This window comes from Kogia breviceps, chromosome 2 (genome assembly GCF_026419965.1).
Source record: "Kogia breviceps isolate mKogBre1 chromosome 2, mKogBre1 haplotype 1, whole genome shotgun sequence".
NCBI classification, from domain to species: domain Eukaryota; kingdom Metazoa; phylum Chordata; class Mammalia; order Artiodactyla; family Physeteridae; genus Kogia; species Kogia breviceps.
In genome coordinates, this window is record NC_081311.1 from 192,898,838 (window position 1) to 192,912,672 (window position 13,835).

A 13,835-nucleotide genomic window follows, 5' to 3' on the forward strand; every position below is an offset into this window, starting at 1 on the left:
TTTTCCTTTGTGTTCATTCCTGAAGCTGTGCAGTAGGTACATGCATTTTTCCACAGGCACGGTGCACCAGCACTCCTCAAGATGCCGGCCTGCGATGAGACAGGAACCTGACCAGAATAGAAATCAATGCGCTGCTGTTTCCACTGCGGTCTTGCTATGAAACCAGTGTGCTCAGAGTCACAGCTGCTTTACAAACTCCTGATTTTTGCAGACCTGCGGTAAGCAGGCTTGTAGATGTCATCAGTCTGTGGACCCCAGATTGGGTAGCACCTGTTATACTTCAGTAATAAGTTAATGGGGAAAAAAGGCCAGTGTGGCTGGCGTCTAAAGAGGGAAGGGAGAGTGACAAGAGACAATGCCCAAGAAGTATGTTATAAAAGCAGAGGGAGGGACGTCCCCGTTGGCACAGTGGATAAGACTCCACGCTCCCAATGCAGGGGGCCCGCGTTCGATCCCTGGTCAGGGAACTAGATCCCACATTCATGCTGCAACTAGTAGCTCTTGTGCCACAACTAAGGAGCCCGCAAGCTGCAACTAAGGAACTTGCCTGCTGTAACTAACACCCAGTGCAACCAAATAAATGAATAAATAAATATTTTTAAAATAGGGCAATTCTTTTTAAAAAAAAAGGAGAGGGAAAATGAATTCAAGGAGAGGAGGAGGAATGGAAGGAGGAGGAGGAGGGAGAGGAGGACTATGTCCCCAGGAGACACACCAGAGCGCAGAGGGGCAGAAGCAACGGGGTGCTCACCCCCAGAGACCAGGAGTGCACCCCTGACCAACACAGCAGGCCAGGGTCCTGCGGAGCCTGAGGGCGAGGCCCTGCCTCTCACTTACTTACCTTTTTTAAAAAAATGTATTTAAATTTATTATTATTTTTATTTTTTATTTTTGGCTGCATTGGGTCTTCGTTGCTGCACATGGGCTTTCTCTAGTTGCGGCGAGCAGGGGCTACTCTTCGTTGCGGTGCGCGGGCTTCTCATTGCGGTGGCTTCTCTTGTTTCAGAGCACGAGCTCTAGGCATGCGGGCTTCAGTAGTTGTGGCATGCGGGCTTCAGTAGTTGTGGCTCACGGGCTCTAGAGTGCGGGCTCTAGAGCGCAGGCTCAGTAGTTGTGGTGCACGGGCTTAGTTGCTCCGTGGCATGTGGGGTCTTCCCGGACCAGGGCTTGAACCCATGTCCCCTGCATTGGCAGGAGGATTCTTAACCACTGCACCACCATGGAAGCCCACTAACTTACCTTTTATGGGAATATTTCTCTGACAACTTGTTGTTGCACTTGAATAGACATCTTTTATCCTTTTCTTTTCTAAAAAGAAAACAATTAATAGTCATTTATAACTGGAAATATAGATTTATGTGCTTTATATGTCACTATCTCAAAGTAATTTTTTCTGTCTTTCTACCAGTTTGGAGAGCAAGAGAGACAAGAGTCCTTATGAAAGAAAAATTATAGCATTGACCAAAAAATATATAGCAAGCTCAAGGTAAGAGATGGGAAGGTTAAAAGTATTACAGAAGCCAAATTTTCACAAATTAATATATATTAATATAACATATAACAATGTTTTATATATATATATACTTAATACAAATACTAGAAGTAAATAAAGGATGTAGCCTTATAAATATTACATAGAAAGGGTTTTTAAGGCAGAAGTACAGGGCATAAAGCAGTGATTCTCAATGATGGGTGATTTTGCCCCCAGAGGATATTTGGAAATGTTAGGAAATCTTTTTGCCAGACTGGGAGGTGGGCGCTACCGCTGTCTGATCAGTGGACGCCAGGGATTCTGCTAAACGTGTCACAATGCATAGCACAGCCTCTGCAACCAAGAATTAACTGGCCCCAAATAACAGCAGTGCAAAAGTTGAGAAGCTCTGACATAAACCATACTGGAAAAAATAAACTGATGTGCCTATATCTAAATATTAAAGACTCTCGGGAATTCCCGGGCGGTCCAGTGGTTAGGACTCCGCGCTTTCACTGCCGTGGGCCCAGGTTCAATCCCTGGTCCGGGAACTAAGATCCCACAAGCCACACAGCATGGCCAAAAAAACCCAAAACCCAAACCAAACCAAAAAAAATCTAAACCCTCCACAGCCAAAAACTTCTCAAGTAAGTTCAAAGACAAAAAGAAAATGAGAAAATTGCAGCAACAAGGGGTTAATCTCCCAAATTGATTAAACAACAAAAAAAGAAGAGTCATATATAAAAATAGGCAAATATGAATAGGGGACCTTCAAAAGAAAACATTCTGAAGAAAAATTTATTTTAAAAACAGGCATCTTAGTAAATATAGGCTAGATAATGCTGTAGTCATTTATGATCCTCCTAAATCTCAGTGGTTTATTATAGGTGTCAGCAAACTACGGCCCAAGGGCCAAGGCAGCCCAATGCCTGTTTTATTCTTTTTTAATAAATTTATTTATTTTTTATTTTTATTTTTGGCTGCTTTGGGTCTTTGTTGCTGCACGCGGGCTTTCTCTAGCTGCGGCGAGTGGGGGCTACTCTTCATCGCGGTGCGCGGGATTCTCGTTGCGGTGGCTTCTCTTGTTGCGGAGCATGGGCTCTAGGCGTGCGGGCTTCAGTAGTTGCGGCACGCGGGCTCAGTAGTTGTGGCTCGCGGGCTCTAGAGCACAGGCTCAGCGGTTGTGGCGCACGGACTTAGTTGCTCCGCGGCATGTGGGGTCTTCCCAGGCCAGGGCTCGAACCCGTGTCCCCTGCATTGGCAGGCGGATTCTTAACCACTGCGCCACCAGGGAGGCCCCCAATGCCTGTTTTGGTATTAACGTTTTATTAGAGCACAGCCAGGCCCACTTGTTTATATTTTTGTCTCTGCTGCTTTCATGCTACAATGGCAGCATTGAATAGTTGCAGTAGAGACTTTATGGGCAGCAAAGCCTAAATTATTCACTCTCTGGCCCTTTTTAGAAAACGTTCTTCAAGCTTTGGCTTGGAAGTAGCCCTCTCACTTCCACCCACATTTCTTTGGCCAAGTCACGAGGCCATTGCTGAGCCCACAGGGCAGGGGTGTGTGACCTTCTGAGATGCAGGTGAGCAGTACTGGGGCTTTCCAAAGCGTATTTAGCCACTCGCAGAGCACAGAGAGATTCCAAGGAAAGCACTGGCGGGCTATCATTCTTGGCCTTTATGTTCGAGAAACAGAAAAGTCTTGTTATTTCTGGTGTTCGTGAAGACGTAGGGAAGAGGGTGTCCACGCCGCATTCATGGGAGTCTAAACTGGCAACAATTTGATCATCAGTATGGGATTCGTTTATTTTATTATTTTATTTTATTTTATTTTATTTTTTGGCCTTGACGCTCGTGGGATTTTATTTCCCCAACCAGGGACTGAACCCGGGCCCTCTGGAGTGAGAGCACAGAGTCCGACTGCCACTGGGATAATTTTAAATATGCAGAGCCACTGACCAATCTACTTCACTTCCAGAAATAAACCATTAAGAAATAAGACAGAGAATGTGTCCACTTCGAAGTCCGACGCCACTCCCGTCACCAGATGGGCCCGAATCAGAGAGGAGCCCCCAGACTCCGTGGACCGGAGGTGGCTCTGCTGATGGAAATGTAAAGAGTAGACCCAGGGCAGTGGGGATGGGGTTCTGCAGGGCACAGCTGAGGCGACCTGCACCCTGAGAACACGGTTACCTCTCCCAACAGCCACCCCCAGACCAAGAGACTCTTGCTCTGCCTTCACGCCCATTCGTCTGCCCCTCCCTCCTTCTACTAGTAACTTTACACATCTGCGTCACCCCGTACCTGCTCCATGGGAGCCCCTCCCACGCTGAGCATCCAGGTGACAAATTCCATCGCCAGCCTTACCCTTTGGTGCAGGCTTTGGGGCATGTTCAGCCCTTGTTTTCTGGGCCCGTGTCATGACCTTTGAACTTCTGGTTGAGTCGTCCTTCCTTTCAGTCACCTGATCCACCACTTGGAGCATCTCTTGGGTTCTGCGTCCAGGTGAGGCTGACCCTGGGCCAAACAGCGATTTGTGAAGAGTTTTCATTGGGGTCCCAGTGGCCCTCCTCCTCCCCGAAGCTTCTCACACTCCCAGCCCCCTCCCTTTGAGATCTCTGTACCCACCGCCTCACTTTTATCTTGCTATTTCTCCATAATTATTCCTCTCTTCTCTTGTGGGTATCTTTCTTTCTCCCCCAAACTCCTGTTTCTCTTCTCCCCCTTCAACTTCTCTTTCTATTAATTACATGTGTATCAACGAGAATCTAAGCTCCATGAGGGCAGGGATTTTTCTGTTTTGCTCACTGCTGAGTCCTCAGAACCTAGGACATGTGCCAGTACACCCTTCACTCAATCCACCTCTGTGGAATGAATGTGTAACAGGCAGCATATTTTAGAAAATATTCACATTATGTATTTTTCACCCTTATACACTGTGATGTCCAGGGTTCCCTAATTATTAAATCAATAAATTTCAGGGAAGGGGCAGATGCTGGCTAGATCTGAGAAGAAACTGCTCAGCTGAGGCCGTTTTGGAGATGCTACACTAAATCTTGCAACACGACTGTGTTGAGAGTGAAAGAGATTTCTTTGTTTCAAAAATTACCTTTGTATACCCACAGGAGAAGCTTAGAGGGCTGAGTGTCAAGTTTTCCTAGAAGTCGTTGGTGGAGAGAACTCAGCATATGACAAGGAGACAGTGGCGCTGGGGACTGAGAGAAAGTGACAAGAGGAGGAGAAGGGTGATGAAGGAGGTCCTAGTCCCCTCCCAGGTCAAACCCCAAGATTGAGGGGTGTTGGAAACAAACAGAAAAATTCGGGAAATGGCCAAAGCAGTGGAACGCATGTCATGATTCACGTTTGGGGGCTGACAGGAGATTCCCTCTCAGGGTGCTGCATTCAAGGGCTGGAAATCCAAGGGAATCCCCACCAACTGGCACACCTTGAACTACAGCCAAAAGAAGGAGAAAGGAGAGGGGAAGGGGAAGAGGCAGAGAATGCAGAGGAGGAGGAGAAAAGGTGATGAGCACCAAAAGGAATAAAGCAGAGGATCCAGAAAAACGCAGAGTTACATACATTTTTGTTTCTTATACTGCAAATAACATGATTTTCATGCATGGGGTCAAGGCATGCTAAGCATCACTTCAGCTGGTTTTGAACACTCAGTGACAACAAATCTCACTCCAGTTTGGGACTGGGAGTCTGAATCCTGCCTGCACATTCAGGTTTGCTTTGTCTATTCTTCCTGGCTCTGAACTTGCACTGGACACAGTCCTAACCTCAAAACTGACCGATGCCTCCTGTCCACCTCCACCCCATTCCTTCCCAATGATAAGAGAAGAGAAGCCTGTTGGAACCAACATGGTTCTCCTTTTGTGAGGAGGAGCCTTTGATGGGATGACCTCGGGGTCGAGATGGGGCTGGCCGTGCTCTAGGGACACCGGGTGGCTGTGTGGCTGGAGAGAAGAACGCTAAGGGAATGACACCTTCACCCTTCTTGCTTACCTCTTGGGAGACTTTTTTTCTGTCTTTTTTTTGAACTTGACCAGCTATGTATTTTTCTCTTCCTTCCTAAAACAGAAAAGGAAATCATCTCTTATGGCTATATATATTGATCTACAAGCTCGAAATGTCAATACTTTTTAAGTAAAATGTTTTTCTATCTTCCCATCACTTTGGGGAGGCAAGAAAACCAGGAGACCTACGTGAAGAAAGTACTCGGAAATGAAAAAGGATTGAATAAAGAAGTAATAGAGATATACTAAATAATTAACATGAAAATATATCATTTTCTAATTAATAACCAGTTTTTTTCAAGACTAGAAGAAAATATAGAGAGAGATAGTTATAAGCCATAGATATAAAAGGTCTTCTTAGCCAAAGAAGGAAGGTCCTTAGCCAAGGACCCAAAAGATGAACAAATCTGACTGCTTGAAAAATTTAAATGCCCATACTTCAAAAAACATCCGCACAATATTAAAACAAACAAGGGGAAAATTGCAATATATGTAACGTTAGGGGGTTAATGTCCTTAATAGAGAAAGCAAAAGATGAATAGTACACCAGGAAAGTGGGCAAAAAGCATAAACTGGAAGTGCTAAAAGAGGAAATACAAATGACACATTTATTTTTAAAGTGTCTCTTTTAAAAGTTCTTTTTTTTTTTTTTTTAAATGATCAAGCCAATTGGGTTGTCTCTTTTTATTTATTTACTTTTGCGGTATACAGGCCTCTCACTGTCGTGGCCTCTCCCGTTGCAGAACACAGGCTCCGGATGCGCAGGCTCAGCGGCCATGGCTCACGGGCCCAGCTGCTCCTCGGCATGTGGGATCTTCCCGGACCGCGGCACGAGCCCGCGTCCCCTGCATCGGCAGGCGGATTCTCAACCACTGCGCCACCAGGGAAGCCCTAAAAGTTCTTTTTGATGTGGACCATTTTTTTAAACATCGTTGTTCAATTTGTTACAATATTGCTTCTGTTTTATGTTTTAGGGTTTTTTTGGCCCCGAGGCATGTGGGATCTTAGCTCCCCAACAAGGGATCGAACCCGCACCCCCTGCACTGGAAAGCGAAGTCTTAACCACTGGACCGCCAGGGACGTCCCTAAAAAGCATCTTTAGACCACCAACAATCTCCTGAAAATGCATTGTTTAGTTTTAATTATATCCAAACTTTTAAAAAGTTTTCTCATGTCTGGGTTGAGGAAGATGTAGTTAATGAACACTCATGTGTTATTAAAGGAAATGTAAACAAATACGTTTTCTGGAGAACAGTTTGGTAACAAATATGAAATTTAAGATATATAGACTCTAACCAAGTAAACTCTCATTTAGAAATTAATTCTGAGGAAGTTACTGGACAAGTGTGCAAAGATACCAACACACACGATATGATTTCTATTTTCAGATAACAATTGGATATAGCCTAACTTACTACCAATAGGTTATTACTGAAACAAATTGTTAATCACACAATAATGAAAAAGGTGTTTAAAAGTGTTTATAGGATGGACTAGGTAGTTTGAGCATGTATATAGATACATAAAGAATGTATACATATAAAGAATACATATATATGAGAATGTATGTGTTTTTTTAAGGTATAAAAATAAGGTGGGGGAAGGAGATTAAATAGGTATTTAAATTCCTGATTAATAACTTTCTGTACTGTTTGCAGATTTTATGAGGAACATTGTATCGGGCAGGGCAGGAGAGGCTATGCTGCAGTACAAGCGAAACCAGATCTTGGTGGCTTAACATACAACAGTGTATTTCTCCGTCATGCAGAGTTCTCTGCAGGACATAGAGGGGGGTCTCCAGGGCAGCTGTCCGCTATGAGTGGTGCTGAGATCCACACTGCTTGGCCTTTTGCGACCTCCCTCTTGCACACGCTTCTACAATCAGGGGAAGAAAGTGTGAAGAGCTAAGCAGTATCTCACGTGTTTTGACTCAGGAGTGACACCCATCCTACCAGCTCCTTGGTGAGAACTAGTATCATGGCCCTGTCTCCTGCAAGGAGCTGGGAAATGCAGCTTTCCAAGTGTCTGGGAAGGGGAGGAGAACTGGAAATAGTGGAGAGTGGCGGTACCACCCACCACACAGTGTGCAGGGCTGGTCGTTCCTCTTTCTCCGTTCTTTCCTTTTCCTTAGTAGTAAAGCTGCTGATTTCGAGCCTGGGTACTTGTCCTTCTAAAATAAAGACTGCGTTACCCAGCCTCCTTTGCAGTCAGGTGTGACCATGTAACTAGTCCTGGCAGTGACATGGTCACAATTACTAAATGCAACATACAGATAGTGTCCTTCGGGAGAGGAGGCATGCCTCTCCTTGACCTTGCCTCTTTCCTTTGGATGGAATGCACACTTGCTGGCTGGACCCCAGTGAGGGGGATGCTGCATGCTGAGGCTGAGGGAGTAACAGCCAAGATGAGCTGCATGTGGCACGAGCCCTGACCACCTACTTCTGTACGAGAGAGAAAGAAGCTCTCTAATTTCAGCCACTATTTTTGGGGAGATGATGCGGTTCTCCGTCACACACAGCAAGCTAATTTCAAAGGCTACAGCATATTGCTTTTATAGTATGAAAAAAATTGCTATGTTGAAAAAAGCACACATCTGTAAAAAAGCACACATCTTTTTCTGGCTTAGATGTCTTTTGTAGCCTGAAGGGCATAAAAACCAATAAAAAGAATATCAAACCCACCCTAATAGAGACCAGATAAGTTCTTTACACTTACGTTTTTCCCCAGGAGATTTTCCCAAAGACAGTTCGCTTCCCTTATCCATGGGATCTAGAAGGTATGAGAAAGAAAGTGATTTTTAAATAAGCAACCTTTATGTTTTGTGACCACATTCATTACAGACAATACTGAGTTGGTAAAGCTTTGGCAGTATTATTTCTATCCCTTTCATTATAAAGGAGAATGATGGTTCCTGAAGAAGGTTCTAGGGACCAAGATGCTAGTTCTGTGCCAGCCAGCCTTTATCCACAGGATCTTGGGAAAACCCATTAATCCTTTACATCTCAAATTTGAATAAATCATTCAACTTTCTCCAAAGGTGGCTGTGAAAATAAAATATATTATTCAGGATAAAATTAGAAATATACATTGTATGAGTCAGTGTAATGCAGGAAAAACTTGTTAAAAATGATAGTTTGTATTTTAATACGGTCAAGTGTCATTCATTCTTTCTGACAGTATTTAGATATTTGTCATTTGAAAGTCACATTTGTTCTGTGGGAGTTCTGTGAAGGTGTGACACAGTGACTGAATTACCAGCAAACAGAAGAATGCTCTGCTTTTCTTTTCTCTCCAAGGATAACAGTAAAAACGTGAGTGACAGTAGCCATGCTGAGGGGTGAATGGACGTGCACCGTTTTTCCCGCGTACGCCCACAACAACGTCAGATGCTCGTGTTCAGTCATAGTATTACATCTGTGTTTATGACGAGCTGTTCTCATCTCAATTTTCACAGAAAGGTCATGTGAGAAACATGGAGGTTGGGATCTTAGGAAAAACCTGGATGGCTTGGCACTGCAATGAAGTACCATGAATATACTTAGAGCATGGCAGTGGGAAGTTGCCCCCAAATTGGTTCTTGGGGGTGAAAAAACTTACTCTTTTTACGTATAAGGCACAAATAAATATATCCAGTGCAGAAATGGATATATAATATACTTGTGGTGTTGAAATATCCTGGGGGGTAGGGTTCATGATTAGAAAAAAATATCTAAATGGGCTCCCTGGAGCAGTGATACTGAAAAAAAGGCTGAGAAACTCTGACTCAGAGTAAAACAGCTCTAAGTTTGGGTTCCTGATGACCATACTGAGAGACTTGCAGTCCCTCACCTTTACCGTGGGTGAGTCTTGGTGGTGTGCTGGGTGGCTCCTGGGGTCTCTTTCCTTCATCCATCTCTGAAGTGTCATCACTGACCTCTGAAAAAAGAAACAACATTCATCTTATATCTCAGTAAATGCCCTCTGGAAAGTCCATGCGGAATCTCCCAGAGACCCAGGAAGGACCTTGCACACTCTGGAGCCGAAGGCTGGAGGTTCCAGTCCTGATGAGACCCTGCGACTACCTCCTGAGAGTAATTCTACCGCTGGTCCTATCTGCCACTCAGGGCAGCAGCAGAGCAAGCTGGTCAGCAGTGGTTCCTCCACTAATGGAATGTCCAGGGGGGGTGGGCGGTCATCTGAGCCCCTGGACCAAGGGTTTCGGGGAGTCCAGGCAACACTTTCAGGAGATCTTCAAAGTCGGAATTGTTTTTATAATTAGATGTTCTTTGCCTTTTTTTGCTATGTTGACTTTTGCACAGATGAAGCAAGAGCCATGGCAGGTAAAAATGCTGGTGCCTCGGTACAAATCAAAGCAATGTCCCCGAACCTTAGAAGGTGGCTTTGCATTCTTCACTACCATTTACTCAACATGGGGAAAAAAAAGCCAGCTCCATTTAAGAATGTTCTTGATGAAACGGTTAAAATTATTAATTTAATTAAATTTCTACCCTGAAGGATACATCTTTTTAATAGCATATGTAAAAAACTGGGTAGAACATGTAAAGCAGTTTGCTGCATCTTGAAGTACCATGTCTCGAGACTAATACTCAAGTGATTGTTTGAGTTGCAAGGTCACTGGAAAATTAAGTGAACCAAAATTTTCTAATTGCTTATGATATTATAAAATCTGGCATGAGTAGAAGATCCACTCAAAACACAAGACAGCATAAGACATTTTATTACAACGGAGTATATTATGGTCTCAGACTCTATGTTACAACTAACCTTTAAGAAATTATCCCTTGTTGAGTTTTGGTGTAGTATCAAAAGTGAATATCCACAGATATCTCAAAAGACTGTTAAAATACTCCACCTTTTTCAGCTACAGATCTGTGTGAGGCTGGATTTTCTTCCTATGCTTCAACCAAAGCAGCAAATCACAACTGACTGAATACAGAAGCAGGGATAAGAGCCCAGCTGTCCTTGATGGTGGAGGTGGTGGAGCGGGGAATAGGTAAAGGAGATTAAGAGGTATTGGGCTGGCCAAAAAGTTTGTTCAGGTTTCCTGTAAGATGTTAAGGAAATACCTGAACAAACTTTCTGTCCAACCTAAAACAAACATCCAGTTATAAAATAAATAAGCTATGGGGATATAATATCCAGCATAAGAAATAAGGTCAATAATATTGTAATAACTTTGTATGGGGACAGATTCTTACTAGACTTACTGTGGTGATCCTTTCACGGTGTATGCAAATGTCAAACCACTATATAGTGTGCCTGAAATTAACATAATACTGTACATCAAACATACTTCAATTAAAAAAAAGAAAAAAATTTCAAAAGAACCTTTAAAAATAGAAAGCAATTGTTAACAAGATATAGATTGATGCTATTAAAAATGTTCCCTCTCAGCTTTCAATATAATACAATGAAGATATATACAAAAATATTAAGGAAGCACATGGAAAAGATAGTGAAAAAATGTTTTTTTGTTTTTTAAAAATCCAGCCATCTTTGATTAAGGTAGACATTAAAGAGATTTGCAAAAATGTACAATGATACCACTCAGCTAATTTTTTAATTTGAAAAATATATTTATTTTTTCATAAAAATATGTTATTTATGGTAATAGGTAATTGGTTTATTGGGGGCTGCAGGAGAGACCCTCCCACGCTGAGCATTCAGATGACAAATGCCATCACCAGCCTTACCCTCTGGTGCAGGCGTTTGGGCACATTCTGTCCTCTTTCTTGCTCTCGTCATGACCTTTGTGTTCCTGGTTGAGTCGTCCTCTCTGTGAGTCACCTGCTCCACCACTTGGAGCGTCTTTTGGATTCCACGCCCAGGTAAGGGCGCCCCTGGCCAAACAGTGATTTGTGAATAGTTTTCATTGGGGTCCCAGTGGCCCTCCTCCTCCCCCTAACAATGACCTCCTTTTCACACTCCCAGTCCCCTCACTTTAAGATCTCTATACCCCTGTGCCTCACTTTTCTCCTGCTATTTCTCTGTAATTATATATTTTTTCTTGTGTACACCTTTCTTTCCCCCTCCCCCGCCCACAAACTCACCATCTGCTCTCACTCTCCGTGCAACCCTTTGAAATCAATCAGATAAATTTGGGGGAACCCCAGAGCACTGCGGCTGATTTCCTGTTTCCTGGCTTGAGACCCCTGCCGCCAGAAAGTGCCACATCCAAGTAACTATGGCCAGATGGTCTGTTTCAGCAGAGGAGGAGTCTCGTAAAGCACTTTTCCACTCCCTAGGGCCTGTGTGTGATACAGGAGACAGGAGAGATCCAGAGGTCCCTGGCTGCCTCTAGTAGGGAAAGTGAAAGGTGTCAAAGAATTGAGAGGCAGGCGCCCTGCAATGGAGAGTGAGGCTGGGGCCTAGAGGATCTGCCATGCCAGGAGGTGAGTGGGGTGGTGGGTTGTTAGCGTTCGGGTTCTCTTCTCCCTTTTTTTTTTTTTTTTTTTTCTGTATACGGGCCTCTCACTGTTGTGGCCTCTTCCGTTGCGGAGCACAGGCTCCGGACGCGCAGGCTCAGCGGCCATGGCTCACGGGCTTAGTTGCTCCACGGCATGTGGGATCCCCCCGGACCGGGGCACGAACCCGTGTCTCCTGCATCGGCAGGCGGATTCTCAACTACTGCGCCACCAGGGAAGCCCCTCTTCTCCCTTTATTTTGACAATGAACTTTATACTTGCATCTTTGGACCAGATTTTTTATTGAGTGTGCCAAATTGGCATACTGTGGGGAAATTAAGTTTGCTTGATTTCTCAGTGCTTCTGTAAAAAGCCCGAGCCTCCTGAGACACAAAAGTGTATACAGTATAAAGATAGGGGATGTTTGCTTTCACTTTCCCTAGAATTATTTCACTTTTCATATACCATAGAAAATAAATCTGTAGCTAGTTAACTGCTGTTTAATCCAACAAGGTAATAAAACTTCTCATCTCCTGACATGGCCAAAGGGTTACAGCCAGGGCTAGGTTCCTAGGTTAAGTGCCAAAGTACCAGGGATACTGGAGCACTCTATCCCTAGGTGTTTACATGTCAACAGGGATGAAGCCCAGAACTTGGAGACATCTTTAGTAAAAGGTGGAGACACCTGGGGTTTCTCTGCCTCTTGGAAAGAGGTATTTAAATTCTCCTCAATTAGGGTGAGGACCTGGATCTTTTCAACCTTATCGCAAAGCAGCAAAAAAATTTTTTTCTCTTTTCAGGAGGAGAGGATGGCTGTCCTTGCTCTGTAAAGAAACAGGGCAGAAAAGCCATCATTCTTTCTCCTGTGTCTATAGGGTATAGTCTGCCACCCACACAGAAAGATTTCATCAGCTGTCTTCTCAAGCCGGTGGGTGTGCAGTGTGGGGGGAAAAGTGCTGCCGTGTTGAGCTGGTTGTGAATATCAATAAAGAATTCTTTTCCCTGACCCAGGTGCTTTGTGTTTCTGCAATATTTATGTATATAAAGAACATCACTCTGCAAGAGGGGGTAACATCTCAGAGCCTCACGGTACTTGACAAAGCACATACCTGGCACACGTGCATAGAAGGTTAGCAAAAATCTAGAAACGAGCAGGTCAAAAATTGAATTCTAAGAATTTCCTCCCAATATATTTGCATCCTTTCTCAGCAACGGCATCACCCAGCCATTTAAGCCAGAAATGGAAGCGCAAACCTTGATTTCTCTCTCTCATCCTCAGCTTCCAATTTACCAAGTCTTATCAACTCTGCCTTCAACTGATCTTGAATAGACCCTCTTCTTCTATCTCCATTGCCAGATCTGAATCCAGGCTACTGTCAACTCCCATGGCACCTGCCCCCCAAGGGGTTGTCCTGTTTCCATTCTTTTCTATTTCCAATTCATTCTTTATGTAACGCCAATATTGGTCTCGTCGTTTAAAACTGGATCCTGTCACTTCACTGAGTAGATCTCTTCAGTGGCTCCCCATTGCATTTAGAATAAAATCCCACATCTTGGCCGACAAGGATGAGCTGTCTCTAGCCTTCAGCCCCCTCTTGTGCTCTCATCTTACCTCTTGGGAGTCTTTTTTTCTGGTGTCTCTTCTTTGAGGTTAACCAGATACTTCTTTTTCTCTTCTTTCCTAAAAAGAAAAGATATAGATCATCTTTTATAGCTACAAACATTGATCTCCTAACCTCATATGTCAACAATTTTTAGCTTTTACTTTGGGTCCTCAAACCACAGTGGCCAGGAGGTCATTGGTGACCTTAGGTGATGCTGAAATTCTAAAGTGGCAGAGGAGAGAGAGAAGTGAAGAAATGGACACAATAAGTTCAGGTAACTCATTTCTAGAAGTTTGGTTGTGAAACGGAGGGGAGAGCTATGGAGGCTGCCGAGG

General features: G+C 43.9%; 1 protein-coding gene and 1 long non-coding RNA gene across 11 annotated transcripts in view; one reads left to right on the forward strand and one right to left on the reverse strand.

Moving 5' to 3' along the window:
- Positions 1-8,172, forward strand: part of LOC136793634 (uncharacterized) — a 69,566-nt gene extending 61,394 nt beyond the window's left edge. The window contains exons 5-7 of the long non-coding RNA XR_010839242.1: positions 57-218; positions 1,409-1,486; positions 6,467-8,172. This is a non-coding gene — a long non-coding RNA (uncharacterized lncRNA). The remainder of the gene's footprint in view (positions 1-56; positions 219-1,408; positions 1,487-6,466) is intronic.
- The window catches only part of SP110 (SP110 nuclear body protein), a 49,233-nt gene that overhangs the window by 22,324 nt on the left and 13,074 nt on the right, over positions 1-13,835 (reverse strand). For 5 of the 10 annotated variants that reach the window (XM_067027131.1, XM_067027130.1, XM_067027128.1 and 2 more), the window contains 7 exons: positions 13,509-13,577; positions 11,186-11,332; positions 9,321-9,407; positions 8,208-8,261; positions 5,482-5,547; positions 3,778-3,990; positions 1,240-1,308 (listed from right to left, as the gene is read on the reverse strand). In XM_067027131.1, the coding sequence (XP_066883232.1) occupies positions 1,240-1,308; positions 3,778-3,990; positions 5,482-5,547; positions 8,208-8,261; positions 9,321-9,407; positions 11,186-11,332; positions 13,509-13,577 (705 nt within the window). The remainder of the gene's footprint in view (positions 1-1,239; positions 1,309-3,777; positions 3,991-5,481; positions 5,548-8,207; positions 8,262-9,320; positions 9,408-11,185; positions 11,333-13,508; positions 13,578-13,835) is intronic. The other 5 variants (XM_067027133.1, XM_059053043.2, XM_067027134.1 and 2 more) reach the window with 3 other exon arrangements.